The following is a 26,568-nucleotide window of genomic DNA, read 5'->3' as shown; positions in this document are numbered from 1 at the left end:
CCAAGGGCCAAATGTGCCCCGTGGCTTGTTTTTGTAAATAAAGTTTTATTGGAACATAGCCATGCCCATTCTTTTACATATTGTGTATGGCTCCTTTCATGTTACAGTTGTAGAGATGGAACAGAGACCATATGGCTTTCAAAGCCTGAAATATGTACTATCTGATTCTTTATAGAACCAATTTGCCAACCCCTTTACTAGGGTAATCAAGAGAGGTTCCATGGAGTGGTTGGGTCTTAACCTGAGTCTTGAAGGAAAGAAGCAATGCTTATTTTGGTATAAAGGAATGGATAATTGCTGAAAGAACATTACATGAAAGAATACTAAGATTATAACTGATGCTAAATCACTGTGTGCAAAAGTCATTGTAAGTTAATAATACCAACAACAGCTAAGCATATACACCATTTACTATGTATTATTACTATAACGTATTATTCTACATGCTTTATAGTAATTCATTTTATCCTGGCAGCAATATAATTAAGTAAGGAGTTATTATTGTCTCCATTTTTCCAAATGAGAAGGGAGACACTAAAAATTAAAAATGCTTTCCCAAAATCACAAAGCTAGCAAGTAGCCTAGCAAGTATTCAGATCCTGATAGCCTCCCTATAGACTCTATACTCTATGAAAGCTACAAAAAATGGAAACGTAAAATATGATGGAGGCTAAATTGTGCATAAATTCTAGTGATGAGCAATGAGACTGTTTCTTAACTTAAAGACACATAAAAATCAGCTTTCTTACTTTATTGTTAAACCTTGTTGGCTAATCACACCACGTGTTCATCGATGTACTCTTTGAACTCTGCCAAAAATTGCCATTGCTCAGCTGGAAATCCCCTAAATGGGACATCCGTATGGTGCATCTAGTGGTTATGTTGCCAGGGTGATGCAGTGTCAACACGGCAGCTATTGGCCATTCTTAGATGGGCCACAACCAATTCATTAAATTCTGAGGCTGAGACTGCCACTTTGTTCCAAAGAAGACAGAAGGTTCTCTTCCCCAAACAATAATCAATAAGGTCATCCTGGTAAGGACAGGCGAAAGCCACTGCTTTAAAAAGGGCTTTACTTCTGAAAGATATCAACTGGGCTCTATTTGGGAGTCCTACATTAGAGCAGAGGCTCCAAGCCCAGAGTAGTGATCTCTCTCTGCTCTCCAGCAAATGGATGGGCCAGTTCTTATAGATCAATCAGGGGTCCAAGTGTATCTGCTGGTAGCCCAAAATGGTATCATGCATGGGACCCATTATAGATAACCAAATTAAATATATTCGTATGCAGAATTCCAGAATAGAAGTTGTTTCTTGATTCATTACCTTATTATCTCAAGGAAGGATTCCTAATAGACAGTTTCTAATAAGATTAACCTTGACACATTAACAAAGCTTAAACAGATATGCCTTTTCTAGAGGGCATTTTGGCAGTATGTATCAAAAGCATCAAAAATATACAAAGCCACTGACCCAGAAATTCTACTTCTACTAAGTTATCCCAAGGAAATTATCAGATACGTACCTAAAGGCAATACATTAAAGCATTAGTTATAATAGAGAAACACTGGAAACACCCTAATTATATAATAGTAGGGGATTAGTTAAGTAAATTATGATATAACCAAAATCCACTATATTAATGGTATAACCGTAAAAACTATGCAGCTGTTCAAATTTTGCTCATGAAAGATTATTAATTTAAAAAAAAACAGGTTATAACCAGTATACTGGACAAAATTCTATTTTTGAGAATAACTAAAACAGCAAAATCCACATACTCATAGAAAAACAGATTTAGTAGAGGCTTTCTTCCAGGGTAGAACAATGGTTGTTTTAATTTTGTACTTTTTTAATATAATACGTTCTGCATTGTATTGGAAATTTTAGAAAATAATAAAAGTTTCTTTTTGTTTGGGTTTTTTTTTTTGCTATTACGTTATATTTTTGCATTCTCATGTTTTTCAGTTTTGTGAATTTTGTCACTGCATTTTCCCAGCAAGCCAAAATGCAACCCAGTCTTTCTCAAGAGGAAAAGGGCGTCCACATTTCCAGAGACCCACCCACAAGACAAAAATCCTCAAATCTGACAACTGCCCGGAGAGCTCATCTGACCTGACTGGGCTTATAACTCTGTTAAAAAGATATATTATAACATGACTTGGAATAGCTTAACCAAGTTTATCAAAGTTGCTTATGCTGATATGGATTTTGTTTTTGTTGGGTTTTTTCCTAAAAAGAGTCAGAATCCCAAATTAAAACAAGAGATTCAGGGAATTAGCTGACTCAGGGCTGATTTAAAACAGTTTGTACCACACAGATTGTGAAACAGCTAAATACGCAGGGCCTGGAATTTGGCATAACAAGAGACATGCTGGATAATTTCGTTTCCCAGGACATAATGGGCGTAGGTAAGATGAGTTAAAACATACCTCATTAAGATTTCTGGATGTGAGAGGACCTAAGAGTTTCTGAAATAAAGGAGTGTCTTTTCATTTAATTTTCAAATGAGCATGAGAAAATACAGCAAATCATTTATTTATATATTGGATAAAGTGAACTGGTATTCTTCTGAAGCCTTCCCAAACCTCAGGATAAATCTAAATAGATTAAGCTAGGGGTTACTAATAATAAAGCAATAATTAGATACACAAATGGTTTGCTTTTTATCCAGCTGCCAACTGGTTGCCATGTTACCTTTCCTGACCACTATGTCTAAAAGCTACTGAAGGAACAGGAATTCCTTTAAAACAACCAACACAGTCCCTGAGTTCCAGAGATGTAGCTGAGTCTTTAATGAATTTCTCTAATCTGGCCTAACCCTGTGAAATGATATATGTTGGCAAATGATTTGAAAGAAGGAAAAACTCACCTAATTTCTTTGAGGGGCTGAGTGACATTTATGTGCTTGTTCAACGGACATTTTTAAGCATTCAGTCTATGCCAGATTGCGTGTGAGGTGCTGGGCAACAGAGCTAGGGTCCTTTCCCCTTTGTATTCATAGGCAATTAGACATGCAGTGTGGTAGACTGAATGTAAAAATGACCCCAGTTTTCCTCCCCTTGTATTCCTGCCTCTTATCATGTGACTGTGCAGCTCCTTGAATTAAGAAGTTGAGTTCATGTTCTGACCACTTGAATATGAACAGGCCTATGACTTGCTTTGGCCAACAAAATATGTCTGCAGTGACAGTGTACCATTCTGAGCGCAGGCCATCGGAGGCCTTGTGTGCTCCTGTTCTGTCTTTTGGAAGTCTGCCTGTGCAAATGAGCCAGGGCCAAACCAATGGGAATGAGAGACCACAGGGAGGAGAGCTGAGGGTTCCCAGCCAACAGTCAGCACCCCTAAAAGCCAAGTCAACTAGCTAACCTGCGGCTGACCAGAGAAACACAACGGAGCACAGCTAAGGCCAAATGAGCCTGGCCTAAAGTGTCAATCCATAGAATTGTAGCCTAAATAAATAGTCATTGGGCCGGCCGAGTGGCTCAGCTGGTTAAGAGTTGGCTTAAGCGCATGAGCTCTGAGCAACAGGGCCACTGGTTCAATTCCCACATGGGCCAGTGATGCTGTGCCTGAGCTGAGCTGTTGCTGAGCTGCCAACAGGTGGCAGGATGGCTCAGGTGGTGTAACAAGAAGATTGCCTGTTCGATGGTGGGCTACGCCCACCCACAACTAAGACTGAACTCGGCACCTTGAGCTGAGGTGCCACCCGGATGGCTCAGTAGATAGAGTGTGTGCTTTTAAGAACAAGGCTGCTGGTTCAACTCCCACATGGGACGGTAGCTACACCCACCTGCAACTAAGACTGAACTTGGCACCTTGAGCTTAGAGGCCATGGGCTGCCAACGGGAAGCCAGATGGTGACTGGCGCCCTCCACAACGAAGACAGAAGAACAACTTGGCTGGTCCACTTCCCCAATTCCCTAACACTGTTCCCATCCCCCAATTCCCCAGTAAAAATCTTTTTTTAAAAAAAACCTATTATTGTTTTAAGCCATGTGGTTTTAGGATGGTTTGTTACACAATAGTGCCTAACCAATACACACAGTAACAAAAAGGACTGACTTCCATAAACCAATACAAATGCCATGAAGCACTTGATAGGAGCACCTGTAATATTATTCCAACATGTTTACGATTACCAATGAATCATGCAATTTAGATATATAAACAACAGACCTGAACACCCATCGGGGGGAACAAAAAGAAACTGTAGATCTAGGGGAGGGCTGGCTCAAGACAGCCATAGTTCCTTTGAAAAATTGTCTGTGGATGAGTTGGATTTGCCTGTGAAGTCATTCTTTGTTTCTTTTCTCTCTTTAAAAAAAAAATACGTTCTTTCACTCAATTAAGCCTGTTGGACTCGATAACAATTGTCTAGCTTGATTCAAAGCAGCCATATCGTCTCTGACACATGTTCAGCCTCCACTAGTCTGTAGGCTGGAATTTTAAATCCAGTTCCCTGAATTTATGACATACATACAGTAGCAAGTCCCTACAGGCTGAAAATCAAACTGTAATTCAAAGGCCACTGGGCTGAGCAAGCAGCCAGAAGATAAATCCCAATTTCAACCGTGGATTCTCTGCAAGTTGATTCAGTGGATTGTCAGTCATATTTAAAAATAAAATAAAACTACAAAGACACTAGACAGCATGTTTTCAAGAGAAATGGGATGATGATTTTTCAGAACTCCTTCAAAAGGCTCTTGTTACCTGAAAAGAACTGTCATGTGTTATTTTAAGGATACCAGAACATTCGGCCCCAGTCAGTCACTTGCAGAAGTTTCTGAATTTTTAACTAATGAGATAGAAGGAAGAAATGAAACCATCAAATGCAACCAAGCCCACCACACTGATAGGAAGTGACTTTACAGATGTTAGAGCAGCCCACTTCTGAAGCTGGGGTGGTCACTTTCACGGAGCACATGCAGAAGGAGAGGGTACCAGGCACCCAGCTGTGGGTACTCACCTTACAGCCCTCACAGGCGCTGACCCCATAGTGATACCCTGACGATTTGTCCTGGCAGACGAAGCAGGGTTTGTACACGCGAGGGGGAGGAAGTGGAGATGGAGGGCTCGGGACGAGTTCCTCTGAGCTGGTGCTCTGTGTTTCAATCGCTACAATGGAGATAGGGTGGGGGGAGAAAAAGAGAAAATGGATTTCAGTTCATTTCTTTCTCACCAGTGAATTCATAGACCTCTGTCCCCAATTCAGCAATAACACGAGCAAAGACAAGCCCACAAAACCAGTTGTCATTGCAAGCACAGCAGTGGGGATACCGATGGTGGGTGCTCGACAGTTTACAAAGCAATCTCATGTCTCTCTCATCTGCAGTGCATCACAGCACTGTGAGGGAGATGATTCCATCACCATTTTACCCTCAAGAGAAACAGAAACTCAGAGGGGTACAGTGACTTGTCCAAGATCAACAGGGCAGTGGTAGAGCAATGACACAAAGTCAGATATTTATACTGCAAACCCCAGGCTCTTTATATTTTTCTGTTTCCCCTAGCTTCTAACTCAGAAATAACTGGTTTGACCCTGTTGCTCATTTAACCAAAAGCAAATTTCCTGAGGATGAATGAAGAAAATGCCCAAAGTAGCCACTCAGCAAGTATATGGGGAGGACCTTTGATGCAGCCATAACTGATCTTCATTAGTAATAATATTGGCAAGACCTTTGATACTCAAAGACTGCTCCCTGGACCTGCAACGTCAGCATCACTTCAGAGCTTATTAGAAAACATAGGATCAGGCCCCAGGTCAAGCCTATGGAATCAGAATCTGTAGTTTAATAAAAACCCCAGGTGACCAAATGTGCAACTAACGTTTGAGAAGCACTGCTTTACTCTAATGATGGCACAATCAAAATCAAGTTGCTCTTTACTCTAGATGTAAAAATACATGGTTTCCCCCATCTCACTGCTTCATCACCCAAATTCCATGGGAAATAGGAACTCACAGAATTTAAGACCCAAGTAGTCTCCCATCCCTACTCTCTAGATTTAAGTTCAAAGTCAAAGCAAGACTTGGCCTTATTCCTGTCACAGGCAAAAATGCTCATAAAGTATAATCAAAACGGGGAAGGGAGGGATTGAAGTGGTCAAATAATGTTCCAGGATCTTCCACTCTCCAAATCACTTGACAATAAACAGCTTTCCCAGAGTATAACATTTCCAGTTGTTCCACTGCCTCCCAGATTAGATATTATTCTGACTCAGTTGTCGTATAACCAGACTTTCAGCAAGTCAGGTCTACTCTGCCATGTAAACATACTGTTAATCCATCCTGGTCTCCCCATCCTGCTGCCACATGAGGCTAGTAATCCACCTCAACTACTGCAATAGCCTCTTCACTGTACCTACACTTCTACCCTAGGGCCCATACTTGAAAAAAGCAGTCAAGGTAATTGCTCAAAAAGTTACTCAATCCCTCTCACTTGCCTGCTTAAAGCCCTCCAATAAGTCACCAATTAGATCAAAATTAACTTGTTACTATGTGTTACCAGGCTCTTTGTGAAATGGACCAATTAGCAACATCACCAAATCCAATGATTCTCGCAATCTGTTGATTTCTAAATACTTGGCTTCTAGTCTATCTCTTGAATAGGCCAAGCTCTCATACCAACTGAAGGAAACTGTACACTAACCATTTCCCCTACCTGGAAATTCTCAGACCTTCACAAATCTGGTTCCTTTTCACCTCTTAGATCTTAAAGCAAATGTCACCTTCTCAGACCTAACTTCTCTAAGTAAAATGCGCTTCCCAACTCCTGACTCCTGATCACTGTATCCCATTATTTTATTTTATTTTCTATAAAACTCTAATGTCCACATTTAGAACATTTGTTTGTGTACAGTTTTATATTATACCTCTGCCACAGCCTCAAATATGGGTTTCATGAAGCCAAGGAACTTAGCTACGTTATTTACAATTGTGTTCCAGCCCTAGAAGGGGTCCTGGCAGATAGTAGGTAGGCAATCAATATTTGTTCAATTAATACATACACCTTTTCTTTTTTCTTTGTCTTCTTCATTCCAAACATTAAATGCCCCTGTAAGTTGTTAAATGATAAAACTGGAAACCAACTAGCTTTCATATACTCATTTGCTTCCTTAAAAATGTAATTCATTACCCATTTGGAACAGAATCAACTATAATTATAATATTTTCATAATTCAGAAGAATGTTGGAATGAATTCATTAGAGTAGCGCAGGTCTAGTAGATAAATCTATTAGAGTCTTTACTGGTTAAAATCAATTTGGGATGAAGAAAGCCCTTACTCTGGATAGCTTGGCACAATTATGTCAAGTGTTCTATACATGGTTTGGCATCTGAGATGTCTCTAAAGCTTATCAGATCAGCTATGAGGCTGTAAATGCAAAAGTGTTCCTCACACTAGACAACTTCACTGAAAACAAATTAGTAATGACATCAAGAAAAAAAAACAGTACTTGTTAAAAGTACAAAATAATATATTACTCTTTGTAAAAATCCAAGAGCAAACACACAATCACCCACATTTCTTGGAATGTGCTCACTCCAAGAAAATCACTATTATCATCTTGGCATATATCTTCCAGACCATTTTCTATGCATATAAATGTTTTTGATTTGTCTGTTTACTAAAGTAGAAGTATACCACAGATTCTATTTGGGACTTCAATTTTTTTCTGTCATGAGTTTATTTCCTTGTCAATACATATTTTTCCCACAAAACATTCCACTATGATGAACATCTTTGTAGCTAATCTCAGCACATACCTAATTATTTCCTTAGGATACAGTCTTAGAAGTGGAATTATTAATTTAAAAGATGCGGTTCTTTAAAAAATTTGTTAGTTTTTAAAATCCATGCTGATAAGTTGACTTCTAGAAAGCTGTGTCAATTTACACTGCTAAAAATCAATAAATGAGCCCTTCCCTAGATGCCTCTCAAACCTTTTGGATAGGTTCTATTTGTGTGCCCCAACTTCCACCCAAGTGTTTTCAACACTCTGACAGAACCCTGTCGTCACCACTACGATCAATCCTGCTTTGTGTTTGCCACAGAAGCAATGTGGAGGGTGTGTGTTCTAATGTCCTACTCACTCTTGTAGAACAGCTAATCTGGCTTGACTAGGGAAGTTGTAAATAGAATTGTTAGGGCTGGATTCAGCTGTCAGAGCTATGCCCTGAATTTCAAAAGTGGGTGGTAATTTCCATAAATATGCCACTTCAAATACATGTACTCAAGGGAGTCCAGCATTTCACCCTCGCAAAGAGAGGAAACAGAACTGCAGGCAATTTAATCCCCAAGAAATTTGGGGCAAGGTACATATAAAGGAGGAGGCCTCAAACATCCCAAACTATATTTTACAAAGGCTGGAAAAAGTCTTTTTTTATGGATAAGAGTCATTCATAAACAAATGAATGAATCCAGGAGCCTTTTCCTGAATAGCTACCATGAATGAAAATGTTCTATTGTAAGCAATCAACAGTGAGGATGCTGGACCTTTATTAAGGCTGTGGTGACTTCACCAGCAATACTTGAACTTTTCCATATCTGTACAATGGATGTTCATGTGTTTAATCACTTATTTTCACTGAGTGATTATAACATACCAGGCATTGTGTAATATACTATGGACGGTGCATGGTATAATCCCTTAGCCTTGTCAAGGTTGGCCTAATAGAGACTAAACCAACAATTAAAATATAACACAGTAGTTCCCAAACTTAGCTGTACATCAGAACTACCTGGAGAACTTTCAAGCATTCTGATGTGCAGGTTGTATCCCAAACCCATTATGCTAGAATGTCTGGGAGCCAGGCATCAGAGTTTAAAAAATAAATAAATAAATAAATAAATTCCAGGTGAATCCAAATTGCAGTAGTTTAGGAGCCACTGATATGATATAATGACAAAGGGGGCTTCAAGCTTTATTCAGCCCCCGGAGAAATCAAGGGAGGCTTCCCAGAGAAGGTGACCAGGCTGGGTTTTAAAAAATGAATTGATTCTTTCTATTGTGGTTTGAATTTGAATCCTACAAATGCCATAAATGAATCCCACACAAACATAAACAGAAAAGTCTTACACATGACAAGAAATAATCATCTTCTGAAAAATTTTCCCACTGGTGTAAAGAATATTTGACTATATAGGTATATATTAAAATATCACCCTCAAAATTGGTAATTTTTAAAAAAAAATTATTTCCTCTGTGTGGCCTATAACACAGAATAATGCAAAGCAAAAACAGAAAAAAATTCAGTGGTATACTCAGATTGCCAAAGCTATCCTTAAGTAAACATGCCAAAACAAGTTGTAGAATTACAGCCAGAATATGGCTGTAATCAATATAAAAACAGACTTTTACTTTAATGCAACCTCTGCTGTTTTTGGTAATGTAGCAAAATATACTTTGGCAAAGTTTATTAGTGCTCCTCTTCCACTTCTGTCCCCCCACCCTACCTCCACCACCACCACCACCACCACCACCACCGAGACAATGGGAAACATGGGAGATAGACAGCCTAATGGCTCTCTTTTACTAGTCATTTTGGTATTTAAGGTAGCTACAGAGTGCTCGGCCATTGATCTGTTCACTGTCATCCTGCTTAAATCAATAATCTATTAGTCCCTTTAAATTAAAGTTAGATTCATCAAATGCCCTTGAGGGGCCTCAAACATTTTGTTCCTTATTCCAGACAAGCAGAATCAGTCCATGGAACGATAAAATTTTTGCTCAAAAACTCTGCAGGCTCAGCAGACAATGTGTCCTGTATTAGCTCATTCAGCGATCTCGGGCAGGCCAAAAAAAGCCATTTTTAGACTTCCCAGGGGGGGAAAGAGGCTGGTGTCATTCAATAAAACAGCTACACTCCAGCCATCCTGATGTGATTTCAGTTTGGGGAAGGAGCCTTGGAGGAATAATTTGGATCTGCTTCTCGCCTCCTGCTTTTATTTATTTTCTTGCTTACTTATTGACTTCTTCAGTTCTTTGATGATCCCATCCCCGACCAGCAGCAGCCTCCGATGTGGCATCGGAACTGCTAACCAGATGGGCTGCCTTGCTTTGTCAGGGAATGGCCAAGGCAGAGAAACTTCTGCTACTTGGGCGAGGTGAGGGCTTGGCTCCGTGGGTTCCGGCCCAGAGCAGAGTCAGCACCAGAGGTGCTCAGGGGGCTTCTCTGGGCTGCACACATGCAAAAGAAGACAGCAAGCTGAACCAATCCTGCACGGACAGAGAAGCTTTGAGCCCATATTTTAAACCTCCCCATCCCTGCAAATTATAGATCACTGTAACTGAGGAAAACAAAGCTAGAGTCACTTTCCTTGTATAAAAATTCATTACTGGTCTTGTTAGCCTCTAAGTCAGCGTTCCTCAAAGTGTGGTCCAGACCAGCCACCAGCAACAGAACGCCTGGGGGCAGGGAGGCAGGCATTTGCTTTAGTGATGTTCAGACTATCTATGGTAAAGGACCATTTCTTACCCCCCTACCCCTAATCCCTCCTGGGTTGATACAACTCAATAAAAACGCATCTCTACAAAAACTATATAAATAAAATGGTTCTCTAGAAAGAAGAAATTAAGAAAAAGATGTCTAAAACACAAGCTCCATCATAAAAGAAAATTGTAATAGACATAAAATGACTCTGTCCAATTGCTGTTCAAGTTTCTAAACACTTTCTCTTAATCTCTACACTTATATCATTGTGGGCTGGCCGTAGGCCATTTAGGAGTGGACACTGGTCTGTCCACAGGTGGCATTTTTAGAAACACTGCTGTCAAGAACGTCAGAGGCTGTTGGCAAAATAAAAACAACTAAATGAAATCTCCTCTAACGGAGATGGTGCAAAAGTAGCATGCCAATTCTCCCAGTGACGCAGCTTTCTTAAACATGGCCACAACTCTGGGGGTTAATTCATTCCCAAACTAAAAGCAAAAAAAAGAAAACAAAAATTGATGCTGTTGCCTGTTAAGAGGACTTGGCACTTACAAACTTAACTCACCTGAGAAAACAGTATAAATGTCCTTGTTGTTACAACACACCTGAGTGTCGTTTAAACACACAGAAAGTCTCCAACAATAGCTCCCTTCACAATTCCTAACATGCTTGGCATTTTTCTAAAGGTTAGATTAAGTAGCAGATACCATTTTTAAGAGAGAGTTCAGTATACAATATTTTTCTTTGTGAGAACTAATTTACTGCTGGCTAAACCATGTTGACAGATTTCAGGATTTTATGTTGGGCCTGATTAGAGGCAAGCAGGCATCTTGCATTATGAAAGCCCTGCCTTTTTACTAGAACCTTCCATGATTAAGACAGTATTTTAACGCACTCTCTGGGCAGCCGAGCCTTAAAAGAAAAAAAAAGAGTTGTAAAGCAAAAGGCATTTCCTGCATGGCCCCGGAGGAATTTTGAGCCCAGAGCTCCGGGACCGTTGGGAGGGAGTAATTTCAGCTAATTAAGGGAGAAGAGCAAAGTGTTGCATTTGGTCAAAACATTTTGGGCTTCATTTTTGTTGGCACCAAAGAGAGCCGGTCTGGATTTTTCCCCCCTTTTTCTGTGTATTCACTGCAGGATCGCAAGGCCCACAGCTCACATACATTAAGGAGAATGTCAAAGGAAACTCCAAAGTTCAACTAAAGTACAAGTAATTAGAACCAGATTCTCCGCTGCGTGCGTGTGCGCATGCGTGTAAGCACGCGTGTAGACATTTTATTAAAATATAATTTACATGCCTAAACGTTAGAGTGGGGGGCAAAAGAGCTCCATACTGTCGCTCGTTTAATTTTCCTGTCGCCTCTTCGAGAAGGGGGTCTGCTTTTAATCATCTTTCAAGAGAAGCGGTTTGTTTCCACACATGGATTTTGCAAATCTGTGAATCGCGTTCTGAAATTAGGTAATTGCCAAACAAGAAAAATGCTGCTTTGAAATGGTTTTGCCGCACAGTGCTGCTGGCTCTGTTATTATTAAGCAGCTCCAAGATTAGTCCCGGGTTTCGGGCAGGCAAGGAAAGGAGGGGGTGGAGGGGAGAAGGAAAACTTCATCGTGGGGCTTTGGCAGTCTTGACTCAGTAACCTGCCCATGACCCTGAAGGAGTGTGTGTTTGCCCGGGTCACTGGGGATCCTGGCCGAGGGCTGGAGCTGGGTTATGAGAATCCCTGCTATTCTGACCACACATGCAACAGGTGCTGAGCATAGGCAGGGGACAAAAGCAAGGGCGGGTGGGGGAGAATGACTTTGATTTTTGCCTCCTTCAAGAAAACCGTGCTTTTTTTGCAAAATGTGTTTCCGGGCCAGCCAAGCATCACCATCACCTGAGAACTCTCAGCTCCACCCAGAAATGCCTGCCTGTCAAAATAGGCATCTTAAGAAAATCCCCAGATAATTCGTATGCACGTTAACATTTGAGACGCCCTGACTTAAAAATGTCTGGTTACTGTCCTCACTTCCCCAGAATCCCAAACGTTTTGCTGAGTCAGTGTGGCGTGGGAACTTGGTGAGCTCCCCCTCTGCACAGGTCCTCCCTACAACTCCACCTTGTTAAGTACTTAATACGTTAAGATCTTCAAGCTGAGTGTGTGCTTATGCTCACCAGACGCCTTCGTCCTCTCCCACGGAATTTTGGCAGTGGATTTTAGTTGGCCGCGGGTTCAAAGTTGCACCGGAAGAGCCTGAACTAATAGTATCTACTATTCACTGAGCCCTTACTGTGTGCGTGGGGCTGTGCTAAGTGCTTAATATGTATTAACTCATTTACTCCTCCCCAAAACCACCGGGAGGGGAGGAACCAGGAACTCTGCACCTTAGAATTAGGATATTTAAAAACACAGCACCTCTCTCGGCCTTGACAGCCGAGATTTAAATGGCTTCATATGTATTACTGTCATTTCACGAAAACCCACAGCTTTTTAACTACTCCTTTTAACTACTACTACTTTTTCCATCTCCCTCATGTATTTCCTTTGCTAGAAAGTCAGTGGGTGTGGTGTGGTCTGGCTTATTTACTCAAATTTGAGAACAGCAGAATTGTGTCCCTCCCTTTCTTTTAATTCACAGTTACAATTTTCTAAATACTGATTTGATTCCAGACATGGTTAGATTTGACAAGATAGTTTGGGCCTTAAAAAGAGAAACTAGGTTCACTATCCACCAATCACTCTGTATTGTAGCTACACCTACCTGGGCTCCTGGCCAGCGGCAGAAATTATTCCCGGGACTGACTTTTACCCCGGGAAGTGCTGTCATATTTTCATAAGGGACCGTGACACGTTCAACACCTACATTTCATTTTTATAACATGCTTTCTTGCTTCAAGGAACATAGTCGAAAATTATCTCATAGGTTGTTTTTGGTGACGTTTTTAACGGACGATGCTTTATATCACTATTTTCTAGCGCAAAACTAAGATAGCTTATGACAGGGTTCAAATAAATTTTCCCTTAAAATCACTTCACAAGCCAAGCCGTCTAACTACTTATTAATGATCTGAACTGAGAGGCATCAGAAATGGAACTGTATTAAAGGAACAAATGTCGAAACGGGTCTCGGGAGTCGTATGTGGATGAAGCTAAAGGCATCACAATGTGAAGGTCCTCCCCGCCCCCCAGTCCCCCCCCCCAACCTGGAAGAGTTTATCTCAACACCAAACGATTCAGTTCCATATTCCGCTTCGCATCAGGATTCCCATCATTTCTAGAAAGCAATTATTGCACTAATAAATGACATTCTAAGTGTTCAAATTTCTTGCACACACAGACTGAAACAGAAGCATTCAAATGTACATCGTATCAGATACACAGTTCTTGGTCTATGCGCTGTAAATATATTTGCAAACTACATTGGTGCCAGCCTTACAGAAAAGTAATGGGGGATACCTTTTTGGAATATTTGAGGAGGATGACAATGAAACGATGCTTTCTCACTTGGGGATCCTTGCCATTCTTCTGAGGTCTGAGAAAGTTCAAGTGCGACGACACCAGAATTGAGCCACATGCCTCTTACCAAAATAATGCTCTGCTTACTTGGTTATGTTTGCTGCTAAGAAGTTTTGTTTTGTCTTTTTACAGGTGTCCACTCATATTAGGGTCTCAAAATAACTTTGAAACCAATTGAATTCTCACCGTGAGGGTTTTCCTGGTTCCTAAAAAGAACTAAAGCACCACGAGCATACAGACAATTACATGTAGGGAATGATGGGACGGTCACAGGCTTCGCTGCCAGAGGGACCTGGATTTGAATCCCTCTTCTGCTACTTGCTAATTTAAAGACCACGAAGTTTTCTTTACTTCTCTGAGCCCTAGTGTCTCCTTCATAAAAATGCAAACAATCCTAAAATTCCTATTGGTGGCTTGGGGAAAGGGACACGTTTGCAACTTGCCTGGTATCCAGTGCATCCAGTAAGTGCTTACAAGTGCTAGCCAACCGCGACCTCCACTTACCCCCCCTACACCTCCCTCTTACTTTCCTTAATCTAGGGCAGTAACCAACACCGATTTTGCCCCCCAAAAAGACATTCTTCAGTGTCTGGAGACATTTTGGCTATTATAATTGGGGGCCACTACAGGCACTTAGTGGGTAGAGGCCAGGAATGCTACTAAACTTCCCATAATGCACAGGGCATCCCCCCCTCCACCCTTCAAATGAATTATCTGGTCCAACTTATAAATAATGCTGAGGTTCAAAAACCCTGATCTATGGTAAGGATGCTACTTGTGGGGAGACTTTAAGGGCAAAGGAGTGGGACAGCAAATAAAATAATTTCTGCATAGTCCTACAAGACAGAAGGCATAACTATTCCTCGAAATCGTCACTTCACCATCCTGAGCCTCAGTTTCCTAATCTGAAAATCAGAGATGACAAGTATGCTTAATACATTGAAGGGTTTCTATTTTGTAAGCTACAGAACTATAAAAACACCGAAATCATAGCTAACATTTCATTATTAGAGTATTTGGGGAACGGTAGTTAAGCCATATCTTAAGGTGACTAACACTGTTACCACAGAAGATGCTAGAAACATCTCTAGAGCCTAGTCTAATGACAACTTACAACAATATTTGTAACTAACAATTATGGAGTATGTCCTATGGGCTAGCCACCACCCTATTCTGTGCTAACCATTTTACATGTACTAATTCACTTGATCCTCATAATGATCTTATGAAATAGGTAGTCTTAATATTTCTTTTTTGAAGGAAAGAAACTGGAGGCACAGGGTGGTTAGGTAACTTGCTCAAGGCCATAGAAACTGAACCTGTGAGCAGGGATTTGAAAGCAAATGTTCTTTGGGTTCAAGAGAATGGGTGTGACCCAGGTGCTGGGAGAAGACAATGACATCCTTGCTACGACTTCCCAGAACTTCTTTGGCAAGAGTCTGGCAGGGTTCCTAGCAGCAAGTTTGAGAATATATAGACTACGTCTAAGTCAAGCAAACATACACAGTTACCCCAGCATAAGGACCAAAAGTCAAACTGAACAACTAAAAAAGAAAGAAGCTAAGGGGACAGAAATAAAGCCCTTTTTTTTTTCCAGTCAGAGCAATAAAGTAGGAAAGTCCCCCAGAAGCAAACACAGGAATTATACACACACACACACACACACACACACACACACACACACACACACACACACACACACACACAAAACCCGCCGCCCCTCCCCCGCTAGCATCTTCCCTGCTGAGAAACTAAACCCCAAGCAGGCAGAATGGCAGCAGCTAAGACCAAGGTTCCTAAGGCCGTTGGCAGTGCTCCAAGGGCATGTGCCTACACACTGTCAAGGAGCAGTAACTCAGGCCAAATGTGGCCTGCTCTACCGCCAGCTTGGGGCTCTGCTGGAGTGGAGGTTGGCGGAAGGGCTCTAGACCCCCATCCCTAAGCTGGTTCTGCGCCTCGTGCCAGTGGGCCATATGCACTCCCTTAACCAAAGTTTATTTGGCACAAGAATGAAACCAACATCCAGAGTTCTAAAGTTGTGCGATCGCTCTTCTGTTACTGTCTACAGTTTTGAAAGGCCCCACATGAGGAGCTGAAGTCCTCTTTCCCTGAGGACCAGGATGTGTGGGAGGAGCGAGGAGAAGCAGAAAGGTGGTCAACAACCTTAGCAAACCTTCTAGGTGAGTAATATGAAGGTTTTGTTCTGGAGATGGGCATAACACACCAGTTCAAAAGGATACACTTGGGAATATTATTTTTTATGGGAATATTTTATTTTAAAAGATTCTTACGTTTCTATATGGAATTGTTCAGATTACAGAAATGCTATAACATTGATTTTTTTTTCTTTCAAAACAGTGATTTCTCAATATTTCTTGATGTGAGAAGGGTGAGAATTTCAAAGTGCTTTTATTTTAGCTCTTAAGAAAGAAATTGCTAAGGAAAACTTAAAAAAAATAATTCAAAGAAATTTTCACCCATCTCTCAACTGTGAGCAGGCCGCAAGTCTCAAGTCTTTTTGGATATTCCTTCTTTCAGGGAACTTTCCATCTTTGCAGACAAGCTGAGGCATGTGGTTGGAAATGTGAACTCTGGAGCCAGCCTGCCTGGGTTCAAATCCTAGCTTTCCTAGTCACTAGCTGTGTGACTTAGGGCAAGTTACTTAACCTCTCTGTGCCTCTCATTTATTGTAGAAAATGATAGTATATCCCTCTTTGCATCATTGTGAGCATTAAATGATAAATCACTGTAAATCACTTGGGATAATGCCTGTCACATAGTTACACAAGCAGTTATTATTACTGTTTCAAGGGTCATCCTTGTGTTGATGAATCTCAGTTAGTCACCTTCCCCCCTTTCTCCTACATATCAGGTTTCATGACCTTTCCTTCCAGTTCCCTATTAAAATGGTTGTCCCTAAGAGATTCTCTACAAGCTAGTATGAATAAAGGAAGTTATGTTACCTTTGCTTCCTTCCACTCTCTCTCAACTATCCCTTCCTTCCCGGCCTCTCAGAAATTAATCCAAAATACTACAATGACCATCTTTCTAATGGGTTTTCCTGGCCCATCCCCAACCCACTTGGTGCTTAAAACAGTGCTCAGCACATAGTGTGAGCCCAATACATGTTGGCTGAAAACAATTAATGAAAAGAATGAAATCTGCAGAGGAATCTTTATATGCAATATCAAAGAAACGATGATAGTTTTAGCCAATTCAGCAGGCTCTCCTTACAGCTCACATTATTTGGTAGTGGATGATTAGAGGTGTGTTTTCACCTACATTACCCTACTTGGTCCCTCATGATAAAAGTGTGAAGAAGAGCAGGAATTATTGTCATTATCCGTTTTTAAATCTCCATTATCGCAGGAGGAAACTGAAGCTTAGAGAAGTTAAATGACTAGGCGAAGGTCACACAGTTAGGGAATGGCTTGATCCAGAACTGGCCTCCTGTATCCACACACAAGATTATTATAAATAAGAAACAAAGCACTCATTTCTATCCCAAGCAGTCCTATTCATTTTTTAATGTTTTAAGACAAGGTCAGCAAGCTTATTCTGTTAAGGGCCAAAGAGTAAGTACTTTAGGGTTTCTGAGACATATGGTTGATCTCTGTCAGAGCCACTCAGGTCTGCCATTGTCAGGGGAAAGCAACTGCAGACAAGACGTAAATGAACAGATGTAGCATATTCCAATAAAACTTTATTTACAAAAACACGCTATAGGCCAGATTTGGCTGTTTTCTGACCCCTGCTTTAAGACAAAGAATGTTAAAACTATTTCTTAATAAAGTAACTGCACATGTTACTATAAAGTTCAAGCTTTCCTTTGCTTCCAGGATAAAGGGAAGATTATGATAGCTATATGTCACGGAAATGTGAGAAATATTTTAAGGACGCTAACACTATAGTGTATATAGTATTTATATATACTATAAATGTGTAAGGTCTGCACCTTTCCTTCAAAACTAACCTCGTGTATACATTTTTATTAGTTAGGGAGGTCAATATGTCTATCATAAATACAGTTTAAAATTCCTTCCTACATATTCTGTCTATTGGGATTATTTATCATGCCTTGTTCCCTGGCCTAGAGCCAGGCAGAATATGGGAGTTTTAATACCTTTAATCCATTACATGGATTTTTTTAGAGCTCCATAAGACAAAATAAAATGTACTCTCATGGTCATATATGCAATAAACCTGATATGCCACTTAATATTTCATGTCCCATTTTACATTTCAGTTGTGACGATTTCCAGCTTCCAACGTGCACAATGACATACTTTTGCTCCAATCTTTTTTTGTTCTTTAGAGTACTCCTGAGAATTCATAAATAATAAATCTCACTGTGACTTTGAGAGGTGATTATTATTGCTCCCCAATATTCTGAAGAAGTATTGAAGTAATTGCCATATGCCATTCAGTAGCAATGTGAGGCGGTCATGGTTATTTTTATTAGGCCATGTTACCTTGTTGTGAAAAAGAGGTGTGCATTTATTTCTACAGCTAGATAGCATGGCAGCTGGTCTCTGAATATGGTCTCCTTAAGAACCACACCTAGAGAGAGACACCATCGTGTGGGTCTTTGCCCTTGAATCTGAGCTGCTACTGTGATTTCCTTTTGATCAACAGACAAGTTATCATTAACTGAAGATTATTTATTGTGGGGCTATGAAGAACCTGTGGTCAGGGCCCACCTCAACTCTTCCAGAATCTGGTCGGTAGTAATTTGACATCAAATGCACGTGTCCAAGCTTGGCATGCATTCCTGCCAGTTACAAGAGCAATGGAATAATTTCATCCAAAAAGAATGAATTAAATTCTGGATAAAAAAAAAAAAGTAATGATAATTGCTTGGCTATGAATTTAAAAGATTGTAATGATTAACACATCAGAGTATAAGGCTCTTAAAAAATAAAAAGATTGTCTGTAATGCAGTGGGTCTATTTTTTTCTCAAATTGCTTATAAAACTCGCTCACATCCACCTGAGCCCACATGTGAACACCACCTGCCTATCACCTGCACACGCCCTCTTTTATCTTGAGATGCAGCTGTCTCCTTATAGGGTCGTTGTAGTTTTATTTGTTCCTCCAGGGGACAGGTTGAATTAGCCTCTTCACACTGGACATTGCAATTCAAAATAATAGCAAAAGACCTGCAGGTAATGGGGCCATAATACTCACTTGATACCCATTAAGGAGGGTTTAGATCACTTGCTCTCTGTTACCTTTCGCAAAACATCTGTTTCATATGAGCCAGTTAAAAGTGCATACATCTGTAAATAATAAGCCTGTGTGTGTACATAATTTAATGAATTAGGACATAAAAAGGAATTGAACAGTAGGGGCAAAGCAATTAGAGTAACTGCCCGTTTTGTTAAAAATGTATTGTTTCCAGCTTTCACTTGGAAACCCTTTTATTATTTTGTGGGTTCTGAGGCTTCTAACCTTCCTCATTCCCCCTCCCCACAAAGAAAATAAGAGTGTACTTTGCATAGTTGGCAGAGGGAAGGAAAGCCACATTATGCAAAGCTGGGTTGGGAACTTCCAGCTCCCTTTCTCCTACTCGAGATCTGAAGTGGGTTACCTGAGGCTCTCTGTGCCTAGGGACTCTCATCTACTAAAGGGAGCAGTAACAATGCTTCCTCTTCAGGCTGCTGTGGAGTTCAGATGATGTAAGTCATTGTGCGCACTTGGCAGATAATATGCACTTAATGGGTATTAATTATGATGATGGTGGTTCTTCCATTTTTTTTAAAAAAATCAAATCACAGCTTGCAACCATTTGGGCTCGAGGACCTTGGTTCAAAAGTTTTTCTTGATGGTTGATTTGGTCTTCTGTCTATTTACTTTCTCACTATTGCTAGGGATGGAGAAAATGGGGTTGGGGATGGGGAGAAGGAGCAGCAGCAATGTCCTGGTTAACAGGAAGTACCATCAGAAAAATCTATTCCTAGGATATCCAAATGAGTGCCAGGAGCCTAAGGAAATATCCCATTCTCAAAACCTAAGATGTTTTGAATAACGCACAAATATACAAATAAATAAAAGCAGAGACCACTTGAGATGTTCTGAATTTCGAGTTCATTTTCACTCAAGTATTTTCAACATATTTCTTGAACACCTACTGTGTGCCAGGAAGTAGGTTACAAAGGAGACCACTATATATGAGGAGGAGGAGGCTCTCTTGGGAGGCAGATCATGGCATTTTCCAGAATACACGCTGAGGCTTCCATAAACTATGGCTTGTTCCTTTCTGCCTTCCTGAAGTTTAAGATATTTACGCAGAGGGAAAGCAGCTGGAAAATGTTAGAAGATACTCTGTGTCGATTTAAAACCCAAGCAGGGATGGAGCACAGGATTGGAAATTGTATGCCACATTGATATGATTGCTACAAAGAATATAATTAAGTTCGGCCCACTGGAGTCTATGAAAATCTTGGATTAGCTGGGCAAAATAAGTGTTAGCAAAATAAATGCTAAAGAATTTGCCAGGCCCCAGGAAAAACAGTTCCACCCAGAAGGAAAACAAGCTAAACAATGACTGAAATCACCACCCTGAAGTATTCTGTTTACATTCTCCTACAGTCTATTTACCATCTACATAAAGAGATCATTAGAGCTCCTTAGTGGCAATAGGAAAGAAGAATAAAGGCTAAAGGAAAAGGGAAATAAAAAGAATGAACAAATATTGAAAAAAATATTCAAAGCTGAAGCATATAGAGCTGTGTTGTTCAATAAAGTAGCCACTGGCCACATGTGGCTATTGAAAGCAAAATAAAATTAAATAAAATTAAAAATTCAGTTCCTCAGACATATTAGCCACATTTCATGTGTTCAATAACCACACATGGCTAGCAACTCCTGTATTAGACAACAGAGAATTATAGATAATTTCCATCATTGTAGCAAGTTCCACTGGACAGTGCTGATATCTAGTATATTAAGGGGTGGTGTGCTTGAACATATCCATTGTTTCAAACCAAGTACCAAGCATCACACTAGCCCTGGAAAAACAGAAGTAAAGAACACACTATCTGACCTTAAGGACTTTCCAGGTTAGTAAGGGAGCCCAACCAATAAAATAAAACAAATACAAACACACACACACACAAGGAGAAATGGGTAGAAACACAGAAAACAATGCCAGTAACTTTAATGATAGATATGAATGGGAATATTCAGGTGTTCCCTGTAGAATTCTTTCAATCTTCTGCATTTAAATTTTTTTTTCATAATAAAGTACTGAAGAAAGAAATCTATTTACTGAGTTTTACATATCAGGCACTTTAAATACACTCACTTATTTAAGTCTATGATAAGCTTGCAGAGCAAACTTTATGGGTCAATTTGACAGGTTAAAAAAAAAAAGTGAGGCAGCTTGGAGCTCTAGCTCCCACAGCAGAGGCTCACATGAAGCTGCCCAGTTCCACTGTATCACACTGCACGCTACCACACTGTACATGCTGTAACACACAGCGGCATCTTATAGATTTAGATCCAGTTCTATCTAGAACCCATTAGATGACCTCTAGTAAGTCAATTGATCCATCTGTCCTATTTCCTCAAAATATATAATTCAACAACAATTAAATTGCAAACCAAAAAAAAAAAAAAAAACAAACCCAAAATAAAGGACAATACATTGCACTCAAAATATATCTTTAATCACCGAAATAAGAGCATTATGCAAAAGGACAATAATTGCTATTATTAAAGTAAACATTAAACAATATGGGACCCTCTTAGGTATGGGACCCTTTAACCAAAATAGATAGCAAAGACTAAAATAGGTGGCAAAGACTAAAAAATTGATTCAACTTCTTCATCTTTTAGAAAGTTCCCCCCCTCCCACTTTATTTTTAAGTAATGGAAGCCACTATTGTGCTGCTTAATTAAGAGACACCACCTAGTAGCAACCAATAATGCCCATCTCTAGATGAGGGTTATGAGTAAACCAGAGTAACATGAAAAACCTTATTCCTCATCTCTCACCTTCCTGGGATTCCTCGGTAAATACAAGACTAATCCTGACCCCAACTCTTGTGAGCTATAGAGGGCTATGGCCAGCGCCGACTTCAACGACAAACAGGATGGAAAACAAAGGGCAAAAGAATAAAACAGCCTCATAGTTCCTACCACAGTTTAAAAGCCTGTGGTTTCTATTAGAGAAACAATGTAATCAGAGGAAATGATGTGACACAGTTTTTTACCTCTCTATTTCCCACATTGTCCCAAAACTAAAACACTCCATGGCCCTTTCTTGGTATTATTAGGCCATAAAAACTTTTTTCAGGAATTCTTCACTCAGCTGACAGAGACAACAGTCAAACTGCAGAAGCTGACGATCCTTCAGTGAGTAACTCCACATGGAGGATGGAGAGACGACCTATCTGGGGTTTTAAACCTAGCTCTGCAACTGCTGAATGGCAGTCACTTTACTTTCTCTGAGCCTCAGTTTCCTCTTCTGTAAAATGAGGATAATCATCCTTTCCTCACAGAATTGTGTGTGAGGATTAACAGATCATAATGTATGTACAGTCATGAGAGTAGAATTTTGTGATTTCACCAGCCAGAAAAACCCAAACTAACTAAAACCCCACAACAGTTCTTCCAGTTGGCCTCTATTGTCCAAAGACAATAATTTCGGGCTGGCCAAGTGGCTCATTTGGTTAAGGGTTGGCTTGGGATGCCAGCTCTGAGCAGCAGGGCCCCGGTTCAGTTCCCACATAGGCCAGTGACACTGTGCCCTCTACAGCTAAGATGGTGAACAACAGCTCGACCTGGAGCTGGGCTGCTGTGCGTCGCCTGCGATGGTGTAGGCTTCAGTGGGGCTGGCCAGCAGCTGGCATGCGCTTTCATGAGCTGCCGTGAGCCACCATGAGTGACTGTCCAATGGCCGGCGAGCAACTGCCTCACCCGGGAAGAGCGTAATGATAATACCAACATGGGCCAGTGAAGCGACGTCCTCCACAGCTAGACTGAAGGACAAAAGGACAGCATTTGTCTGTTCCCCTTCCCCGATTTCCCAATGCTGTTCCCCTGCCCCAATTCCCCAGTAAAATCTTTAAAAAAAAAAAAAAAGAAGACAATAATTTCTTTCTTATCATAGGGCATATGAGTACCTATGATGATTGTTATAGGGGACTAAACCCCAATAAAATCTTAAAAAAAAAAAAGAAGACAATAATTTCTTTCTTATCATAGGGCATATGAGTATTATAGGGGACTAAAGACGGCTGCGCATTCTTTGTCACTCTACCATTGAGAGGTAGACTTATTGAATCTGGGCTGGCCCTGTGACTGCTTAACCAACAGAACACAGTGGAACTGACTCTATGCCAGCTCTGGATGTCGCCTTTAGGAGGACTGGGAGCTTCTGCTTCCTCGCTCTGCGAATGCCCCCTCAGAATATCAGTGCCATGCTATGAGAAACACAAGCCACAAGTACCTACTCCGGTCGACAGCCCCAGCTGAGCTCTCTGCCAACAACCAACATGGACTGCCAGCCGTGGGAGTGGGCCATCTTGGAAACCCAGCCCAGTGTAGCCCTGGGTGATGCAGCCTCAGCGGACATCACATGGAGCAGAAGATCTGCCCAGCTGAGCCCACCCCATCCACAGAATAACGAGACAATAAATCATTAGGCCACTAAGCTTTGGGGCAGGTTGTTACTCAGCAATAAGTCACAGAAACAATCATAAAGAAATTAGTGCTATTTAAAAACTTAATCTAATTAGACCCAACTCCAACAGAACCTTATTTAACGCACACCCCGGAAACCTCCATATGAGTCTTCAAGAAGCACATTTGAAAGGTGTGTACTTATTTCCTTGCTCACGATGAGTTTAAAACTGCACTTTGCAAACTTCATTGACAAATTACCTATGAGGCATACATAAAGAAAAACTTCAAACCTGCTTGTTGTGACAAAAATGTGTAACCTACTTGATCCTCCACCTTTTCCATCAGCTCTAGCTCTCATGGAACTATTTTTTAGGAAAACTTTTACTTTTCCAAAATGAAATTCAGGTTCAAAGTCCCAAGGAGATTCTTGTGTTTGTTATAAGGGGGCTGTGTCACAAGGACTTGTGTACACAAGTATCTCCAAATATTATGAATCCAGAGAGAGAAGGGACAGCATCAGATTCATCTTGGTGTCCCCCACAGAACATTTCAGGGAGCCTGGAACATGGCAGACACCCAAGAGCCCTTTGTTGAATGGAACACTGCCAAGATCTAATCCATCAAGGAGTAATAAAAATGTACTGTGCCCCTGACAGCATCCTTGGGCAAAGTGTATTGTGACAACTTTGAAGGTGACAATGCTCACTTGTAAAAGTCAATCCATTTGTACTAAATCTGGGGGTTTAGTAAATGGATGCCAGTGAAATCAGGACCACAGTGCTATCCAAACTGTGACAAACGGGAAGGACTGTCACCTAAGTTATGAGCCACAGACAGACGAACCATTTGCACTGAGGAAAAGAGATTCCAACGGAAAAAAAAAAAAAAAAAAGAGAGAGACTGTTTACGATTAGCCAAGGCACAGAAGCCACAGGTGTCACACTGAAATCTGAGCAGAAGCTCTCTACTCAGTGACGTCTGTATGTTTTCAGGGTGAGAACAGAATCCTCATTTACATTATCTCTAATCTGTCTACACATCCTGCAGTGTAGACATTATTATTCCCATTTCATAGCTGTAGAAATCGATCCTATGTCAAGTCAGGCCATTTCCATGATCTCGGACCATCGGGCAGTGACAGGGATACAGGTGGAGAGATGCATTGGAGGGCAACGTGTGTGAGTGGGAGTGCGAGGCAGAAGCAGTAAAGCTCTCAGCGAGTGACAGCTTCTCACAGCCTCTGGGCTGAGGGCAAGAAAATCATGACACCTTCTTCTCTAGAGAGCTCAGGGTGGACAGATGATAGGATAACCTCTGTAAGAGTATTTTGTACCCACTAGAAGCCCAACATGGGCTTCAGGAAACTCTTGCCCCATTAGGAGGCAGATGCCCTGTGCAATCAGCGTCTTCCAACTTTCTCTGCAAAGCCAAACCTGTTCATCTTCTCTCAAGTTCCTATTGTTTCCTCTGATAAGCAGGGCCCCAGTGAACAATTAAAGCTTTCAATAAATAATCTCTAAGCACATTCATGTGATTGAGTGTTATTTGATACAGCAGTTAGTTTCAATGGGGCAGTTAATATTGATCACATAAAGTACTCCAGACAAACATGAAACAGTTCCAAAACTCCATGGATTATTACCCTTTATCTGCCAGTCATCTGGGTTACTTGTAATGGTCACGGAATTTAAAATCAATAATAACAATTAGTGTTCTGTACACCAAAACGGATGAATCATGTGAAATGGGTTTTCATATAAAATCAAAGGTAAAGCAGGCCTATAACATGGAGGAAGGCTCTCTGAATTTCCAGGACACATTTGGCAAGGTACTTTCAGGCAAGTCTTCAAAATGGGCAGCAAGAGAGAAAGAAAGGTATTGAGAAGATGTGGCCATAAAAACTCATGTGAAACCCCTGACACTCTTAACGCAAAAAGATGAAGCGTAAAAGATAAAAGTGATCAAAATGAGAGCTAACAAACGTAGTAAAATTAATGGGATTGGTAATTTACTTTCACTGAGATGCGTTTCTAGGTACCTTTTTTCAGCTTCCTATTCATAGGCATTAATCGTGATTTTTTTTTTTTTGTAATAAAACGGCAACAACGGTATTTTAGCTCTGCGGCCCCACCACTGTAATGTCTGGATAATTAAAATGCAAAGCAACAGAGAAATGTTTCATCATTAAGCTGTAACCGGCACACTATGTGAAATCATCCATTCCAAAGACTTGTTTTTCATCAATTATTTGTTATTTATCTGATGTAAATATAAGGAGGACTAATTAAAATGTATGCCTTTTTATACAGCTTCTTGTCATTAAAGCCAATGAAAGCATTCTGAGGACCATAATGAAATAATTATGTTTGCCTTTAAGAATTCTCTTCAATAACACATGGCAGTACTGAGCTAAATTAAAACATCAGGAACTAAATTTCGCTTTCCTCCATTTCCATTTTAGTTAATTATACCCCCAAGCTTTCCAATAGACCAGACCCTAAAATATCTTTTGAAGCTGAAATGGCCTTCAGATCATCAGCCTTTTTATAATTATGGACTTTGACGACAAGACAAAGATACTGTAACCCTGAAAGCTTTAATATTTTGAGAATAGGGATTTATTATATGAGGTCTTCATTTGCTCTGCAAATTAGAGAAAAGGTGTGATAAACGCTATCCAAATCTTCTCTTCCCAGTTAATTTACACACTGGTCTTATCTGGCCTTATCTGCCTCATTCCTATTACAGTATTTTGAATTCAGATATTTTTCCCCCTGATTTAGTAAAACGTCAATCTGTGGTGAACAGTAATTGATCACTAACAACAAAAAACAGGCATTTCACTAAATCTGAGTCAAATTAGAAGTGTAACTCCTTATTCAAAACTAAAACTTAAAAAAAAAAAGAAGGAATGTTTAAGAATAGACTAAGGCGAACCTATGAACTTCAAAAATTAAAATAGGATACTTTCATTCGAATTTCTCCTTCTCCAAACCTCAAATTGGAGATAC

General features: G+C 40.4%; 1 protein-coding gene across 4 annotated transcripts in view; it reads right to left on the bottom strand.

The window, feature by feature from the left end:
- RARB (retinoic acid receptor beta) overlaps positions 1-26,568 on the bottom strand; it is a 170,492-nt gene that overhangs the window by 135,750 nt on the left and 8,174 nt on the right. For 3 of the 4 annotated variants that reach the window (XM_019628679.1, XM_019628676.1, XM_019628677.1), the window contains exon 2: positions 4,967-5,115. Coding sequence is in view for 1 of the 4 variants with exons in the window: in XM_019628676.1 (XP_019484221.1) it covers positions 4,967-5,115 (149 nt within the window). In the remaining 3 variants the exon portion in view is untranslated. Of the gene's footprint in view, positions 1-4,966; positions 5,116-12,585; positions 12,685-26,568 lie in introns of those variants that run through there. The other variant, XM_019628678.1, reaches the window with a different exon arrangement.

This window comes from Hipposideros armiger, unplaced genomic scaffold (assembly GCF_001890085.2).
Source record: "Hipposideros armiger isolate ML-2016 unplaced genomic scaffold, ASM189008v1 scaffold_804, whole genome shotgun sequence".
NCBI lineage: Eukaryota > Metazoa > Chordata > Mammalia > Chiroptera > Hipposideridae > Hipposideros > Hipposideros armiger.
Note: the sequence above shows the minus strand (reverse complement) of the source record. Positions and strands in the feature narration are given on the sequence as shown.